The 7,501-nt window shown below is 38.4% G+C and overlaps 1 protein-coding gene across 1 annotated transcript; it reads left to right on the top strand.

Moving 5' to 3' along the window:
- The first annotated feature begins 3,347 nt into the window (after positions 1-3,347).
- Positions 3,348-4,310, top strand: LOC117349669 (olfactory receptor 146-like). The gene has a single exon (XM_033923262.1). It carries the CDS (start codon positions 3,348-3,350, stop codon positions 4,308-4,310), a length of 963 nt encoding a protein of 320 aa, XP_033779153.1.
- Positions 4,311-7,501: the final 3,191 nt, after the last annotated feature.

Here is a 7,501-nt window from a genome sequence, read left to right as displayed (position 1 = left end):
AGAATTAGTGTTGATAAAAATTGGTTCTAGGTATGTTTGCTGAAAAAACACCCATGCTGTTTGAAACTTTGGTGCCAGGAAAATGGATATGCAAATTACATGAATATGTGTTAACCGTAGCCAAGAGTGGAACCTATGATGGTAGGAAGTTGGAAGCAGTACTTTTACTCATAGAGCTAAAGGTAATTATTTTTAAATTCATATTCAATGTAAGAACTCATTTGATAACTATTTCCAGTGGGATAACTATTGTTCATGTGTGTCATGAGTGCCTAATTGTTAGGCATACTTATAATAAAAAGAGTTCAGATGCAACTGCCTCTTCTTTTTAGGAGAACAACAGTGTTTGTACTTCTGTTCATTCTAGGTGTTATTTTCAGACTATGCTGTGACATATTCTCCCACAACTTCTGCTTTTTACTTTTGCCACAGATGTCTTTCTAACATTTCCCCCTTTTCTCCTGATTTCAGGTCCCCAGAGTGGCTGACTCCCCTTGTGTTTCCCAGAGGCCAGAGCAGGTCCGTTAAAACTGGGTTCAGAACACCAGCTTGCACCTGGGCAAAGAGTTCATACCAGCAGCTCAAATGACCCTCAGATGGATGCCATCTGGTCCCGGGGATTTATCAATCTTAAGCCTTTCAATCTGCCTGCATACCTCTTCTAGACTGAGCGTCAACCTTGTCAGTTTCCCATATTTTTTTCCAGCATATAGCCTGATGGGTTCTGGTATGCTGTGTATATCCTCTTCAGTAAATACAGATGCAAAAAATGTGTTCAGTTTGTTGGTGATTGCTTTGTCCTCCTTTAGCACTCCCTTTATTCCATGGTCATCCAAGGGTCCCACTACTTCCTTCTCAGGTCGTTTCCCCTTAATATATCGAAAGAACGGCTTTAAGTTTTTTGCCTCCTTGGCTATTTTTTCCTCGTAGTCTCTTTTGGCCCCTTTTACCACCTTATGGCACCTGTATTGATGTTTTCTGTGCTTATTCCAGTTTTCGCCTGTTCTTGACCTTTTCCATTCCTTAAACAAAGTTTTCATGTCTCTGATCACTTCCTTCACCTCTACAGTGAGCCATGCTGGTTCCTTGTTCTTTTTCCTCTTGGATCCCTTGTTGATACACGGTATATATAGATTTTGCGCCTCAGTGACTGTGTCCTTAAAAAGGGACCAAGCTTGCTCTAGCATTTTTACAGTGCTTATCCTCTTCTTAATCTTCTTCCCCACCATGAGTCTCATCCCTTCATAATTCCCTTTTCAGAAGTTCAGTGCCATGGTCGTCGTTCTGGACCGATGTTTCACCCTTGCGTCCAGGTCAAAGTGGCTCATGTTCTGATCGCTGTTTCCCAGCGTCCCTTCTACTTCTACACCTTGCAGTCTATTTAAAATTAAGTCTAAAATTACATTTCCTCTTGTATTTTCTTTGACAAGTTGTTCCAGGAAGCAATCGCCTACAGACCAATCCCATCTAATTTTCATTTCAAACAGCACATTAGCAATACTAGAAGCAATCAATTCCAAAAGTGGAGTTTGCATTTGATAAAAACAGCAGTATTTGACTCTATGTCACATTTATTCAACCATACTTGAGATTCTTGCTTTGGGACAATGAAACCAGTGCTTTAATCCATTGAGCTAACAGCCTTTTGTCTGAGCTAACTGTAATATGATCGTTAAGCAGATGATACCTTAGTAGATCACTAAGCTATGATATGATAGGGGAGTCAGAGAAACTAGAATGGAAGGTGGTATAGCTCAATGAGTAAAAGCTTTCTGCTGATCTTGTAGAGGTTGTAATTTCAATTCCTAGCCTGCCTTTTACTTGTGGCATTGTGTGCACCTTGATGATCTCACAATGAGGTCAGCATTGTGCAACTGCACACCTCCCATTGCAATGAACTAGAAGCCACATTCAGATCTGTTCTATGTTTTATTCTGTTTTTAAGCTTTGCCAAATGAAGTTTTGTTTGCTTTGAGGGATGAGCTGATTGGAGCAATGTTTAGTGAGAAAGAAAGTGTTATTTGGAGCACGAAACCTAAAACTATGATTTTCATGTACTGTAATTAGTTATTAACATTAATTCTATAGCCAGTCAATGAGTAACTTTTGAATTCAATATGCTTGTATGGATGTGTCCTGTTAATGTGGTGGCTGAATCACAAAATAAAATCCCTGAACTGTATTTAAAAGATCACTTTGGAAACTGCCTACATCCTATTCAGAGAAACATCAAATAACGTCTAACTGACGCCCAGAGAAAGCTCAACAGATGACCTACAGGGCTGCCTAAATAGCATCCATAGAACTCGAATATATCTGACTATTGTCTTTCTAAAGCCTAAACCACGTCTGTCTATAGCCCAAACAACGCTCAAACAGCTATTCCTTAGTGTACCTAATTTTACAATTACTATGCAGCTTTCTATGTAGCATACAGGTTAAAGTTACAGCCTTCTACACCGATGTTCCCAATTCAACTTCCAGTCAGTACCTCTCACTGAAAATGAAATATTATAAATATCCTTTTAAATATGGCATGCTGCGTTACTTTTTTTGTTTTTATTATGTTAAAACTTATAATCCTATAATAATGAAGAAAAAGAATATGACAGGGCAGTGAGTCCACTTTGTGTTGTCTCCTGGTATCTATCTTAGCAGAATTAACTGCCATAACGACGCCTATGCGGAACAATATAATCAAACCAGAATTGCCATTATTGTATGGCTCATTGTCTAGCACAGTGGATTAGAATGAAGGTTAGTGTGTAAGCATGTCACATTTTTTCAAGAGTCACACAGATGTTCCCAGTTCAACTCCCACTGAAAATAATATATTATAAATATCCTTTCAAAGATGGTATACTGTGTTTTTATTATGTTAAAGCTTATAATCCTAAAATAATGGAAAAGAATCAGTAAAAAACACACTTTTACAAATAACTATATACATTGTAGGGACATCTACCTGACGTCTATGTGGGAAAAAATGTATTATTGGAGAGGCGCAGTGGATGTCTAAATGATGCTGAGCACGACTTGCGTGGCGAAGACGTCTAAAGAACGCCTAACGTTAAGAGAGTTTGCAGAATCGGGGCCTATTGTGCTCCATAACTGAAGCTTCATGTTTGTTTGGGGTTTTTTTTATCAGTGTCTATAAGATAAATATGTTCTCATTGGTTCTGTACTTTAGAAGGAATCCAGTCATAATGTACAAATGTTAGAAATGTTAGTATTTCTATTTGCTAATGTTACTATTGACTTAAAGCCCTCTGTAATTTTTTGAGGTACATATATGCTAAGTATAATGAAAACAAAGATGCCATAACTTTATCACTCATTTACATGGCATGGTTTCTCTTTACAGTACATCTCAGAATCCAATGGAAGAGGCAAATCTTACTACAGTGACGGAATTTATCATTTTGGGGTTTCCTGAATTTCCAGAGCTGCAAATACCCCTGTTTCTCTTTTTTTCCCTAATTTATCTGATCATCCTGATGGGGAACCTCACTATCATCACTGTTACATGTCTTGAGCCATGCTTACACACCCCCATGTACTTTTTCCTCTGCAACCTTTCCTTCCTGGATATCTTTTCTGTCTCGGTCACTTTCCCCAAACTGCTGGATATTTTCCTCAGAAAGAATCATCACATTTCTGCAAATGGATGTTTTACACAGATGTATTTTTTTCTGTCTCTGGCCTCCATAGAGCTTATGATCCTTTCAGTCATGGCCTTTGACCGCTATGTTGCGATATGCCAACCCCTAAGTTACCATTTGATTATGAATCAGAAAGTCTGTGTTATAATGAGCACAGGGACCTCCATTTTAGGGTTTTTGACACCCACACCCCATGTTATTTTTCTGTCTCGGTTTTCATTTTGTGAATCCAACGTGATTAATCATTTCTTATGTGATTATTCAGCGCTCCTAAAGCTTTCTTGTAGCAGCACTTCAACTCTTGAATGCATAGTCTATATTTTGAGTGCTCTGATACCGTTCCCTTGTTTTATCGCAACCCTCACATCGTATGTTTACATCATCTCCACCATCCTAAGGATCCGTTCTACACAGGGGAGACATAAAGCCTTCTCCACCTGCTCCTCCCATCTCACAGTAGTAGGTCTGTTCTATTTGACATTATTCTGTATCTATCTGAGACCACCATCCATGCAGTCAATGGAGCAAAACAAAATTATTTCTGTGTTGCATCATACTTTAATTCCTATGTTTAACCCTCTGATTTATAGTCTGAAAAACAAAGATGTAAAAAGGTCCCTCAGAAAAGTTTTGTACCACAAGTTATAGAACTAACTTTTACCTCCTCTTCTACACAACTGCGATAGCAGTTTCTAGCGCAGAGAGCTGCGCTAAATGGCCCACACTGCTCCCAATGCTCATTGAGTTCCTGTGAGCATTGGGAGCAGCGCGAGCCATTCAGCACGGCTCTCTGTGCTAGAAACTGCTAACACAGTTGCGTAGAAGAGGGGGGTTAGTCTTTTAGTCTGTGAGAAGTTATGAACCTGAGATTTAGGTGTCTCTCTCTAGATGGTGGGAGATTTGAGACCTTAGTTTAGAAGTCATATTCACTATCTAGGCCAGGGGTAGGGAACTCCGGTCTTCGAGAGCCGTATTCCAATTCAGTTTTCAGGATTTTCCCAATGAATATGCATGAGATCTATTTGCATGCACTGCTTTCAATGCATATTCATTGAGGAAATCCTGAAAACCTGACTGGAATACGGCTCTCAAGGACCGGAGTTCCCTACCCCTGATCTAGACAATTAATTTTCCCACATATAAATGTTTACCTGTTATAAATGTTTAGAACCTAGTTTTAGAATGCAGGGATCTACATAACTAGATCACCAAAATGCTTACTAGATATGGGAAGGGAGTATAGTTTGGGGAGAATGTGATAAGCTTTGGGTGGACCTGAAAACATCATATTTAGCTCCAGATTCTCTCTACGGTGCCAGTATTGGTGGCCACTTAAAAAGCGATGCTGTGAAAGATAGGTGCTGGAAATGTAGGCCAGGGTTTTCCAGGAGTATAAGCAGCCACAAGATTGGACACAACAGTGGGCAAATCATGGTGTACCTCTTTGCACAAAAACGCCAAAAGTTGAAATCTAATCCTCCAAAATACTGGAAGCAAATGTAATTTAGCTAATAGCGGGGAGATGTGTGCTGTTCATAGCAAATTCCCTATACCATGTGCCCACAGAATTTTGGGCTATCTATAATGCCTTCAATGACTTCTGAGGAAGCCTACAAAATAATGCATTACAGTAATCCAAATGCGGCAGCACAAAACATTGCATAACCTGTCTATCCTGATTATGAAATGACAATGAAGAATCTAATAACATACCTAACATACCTGATTGAACTGGAATCTTTACCATACAAAAAAAAAAAATTCTGGAGCGCCCTTCAAACCTAAATGGATTTTTAGTCATCCAATCAACAATTGCAAATAGATAAATTGATAAAAGCCGAGACCTGTCCTCACAATTATGTGTAAACTAAAAAAAAACAACAACTGCAGATCATCAGCATACAATCAATATCCAACTCCAAGATCAGTCAATAAACCACCAATAGGGGCCAAAAACAACTAAACTAAACCTTAGGTTTGTATACCGCGCCATCTCTTCAGCGTAGAGCTCGGCACGGTTTACAGAAAGCTGACAATGATGAGCCTTGAGGCAGTCAAGAATGCAAACCAAAGACCTGTGATTTGTAAACTCCATTCCAAACTTAAAAATTCCTGTCCATAAGAAATGACCGAAGCCAGGTTAACACTGTGCCAGAAATACCAAAGAAATGCAAACGGTCCAAAAAGGCTGCATGATTCACAGTATCGACAGTGGCTGCAACATCCAGAGATACTTTATCAAAACCAGTTCTAATGGTGTCACAAAAAGACAACAACAACAGTTCTGTACTACACTTTGGATGAAAGCCAAACTGAAAATCATCCAGACAGCCCTGTGCAGATGCAAACTCTTCTAATAGATGAAGCATTACTTTCTGCATAACTTTAGAAAAAAAACCAAAACATAAGATTGGAGATAAGTTGAAAATGCTCTACATTTGTGACATCTAAGTGTGAGCCTTTTTTTAAAGGGCTAATTGAAGGTCGCTTCAAAAAATCAGTAACAAAACCTGAGACAAGGGACTGATTAATAAGTGACGCCATAGATGCAACTGCATCCTTTATAGCTTTCAAAACTGATGGAGTACAGACATCATGGGGAAATTTTTAAAGATGCACCATTAAACAATACTTTGATTTCTTTTCCTTTTGACTGCTGGTTCAATCCCTGATCTTAAGTACTTTAGACTACTGCAATATTATATATTTGGGATCTCTCAAGAAAACCATCAAACGACTGAGAGTCATCCAAAATGCTGCAGTCTATCTCATTTATGGCCTCAAGAAATCAGACCATGTAAGCCCATATTACAAAAATCTACACTGGCTGCCTGTGGAAGCAAGGGTCATTTTTAAGTTTGCTTGCCTTTGCTTCAAAACCATGACAGGTTTATCCCCATCCTATCTGTCTCACCAATTTGAATACCCAGGCACAACTAATACACGCAGTACCTGCTTGTTCGCTTTGCCATCCTTAAAGGGCTGCACCTACAAGAGATACCTCGATAGAACACTATAATTCCAAGCAGGCAAATGGAGCAAATGTTTAACCAACTTCATCTCAAATGCACTTTCATACCAAACGTTTAGAAAGTCAATAAAAACTTATCTCTTTGACAAATTTCTCTAACCCCACTTCAACCTGATGTACTTCCAGACACTTCCAGATTAACCTGACTAAACTTAGCATGCCAATGTAATTTTGAAAGTTCTCTGTAAAGTCACTGTCTGTATACAGTCTCCTCCCTTGTAAACCGCTTAGAACTGTTTGTGGTATGGCGGTATATAAAAATAAAGTTATTATTCTTATTAAATTTAGATGCCTAACTTAATTAGTAAATTAATTTCAATAATGAGCTTTAACAAGCTTATAATTGAAAAAAAGGCGTGTTTAGGGGTGGAGCAAAACTTAAGCACCTCTAGGCATGATTCTCTAAAAGACTTAGGAACCTATAATGTAGGTCTTTAAAACCCAAATCGTGAAAACTCTTTGAGAGAGGACAACCATTGCTTTCATAGCCCTTCAATTCTCTTTTCTCATAAAAGGGTTGCTTATATTTGGTCACTCTCAACTGACAAATATGGGAAAAATGAGGGACCATCAATATCAACGAAACAAATTTATGATCTGACCAAGGCACCGCCTCCATAAAGGTTTGTTCCTCTTGTATAGTTTATTTATAGTTTGCCTTTGTTCGAAGCAGAATACAGTAAAACATACATAATTAAAACACAATACAGATTTCACACATCGAAACATCATAAACATTAAAGTACATATTTCATTTGGCAGAAAAAGGTAACGCTTCAAAAGAGGTTTTTTGTTTAAATTGATACAA

This window comes from Geotrypetes seraphini, chromosome 16 (assembly GCF_902459505.1).
Source record: "Geotrypetes seraphini chromosome 16, aGeoSer1.1, whole genome shotgun sequence".
NCBI lineage: Eukaryota > Metazoa > Chordata > Amphibia > Gymnophiona > Dermophiidae > Geotrypetes > Geotrypetes seraphini.
Note: the sequence above shows the minus strand (reverse complement) of the source record. Positions and strands in the feature narration are given on the sequence as shown.

Excerpts from the sequence above, each read along its gene's own strand:
- LOC117349669 (XM_033923262.1), top strand. The coding sequence starts at position 3,348 with ATGGTTTCTCTTTACAGTACATCTCAGAATCCAATGGAAGAGGCAAAT.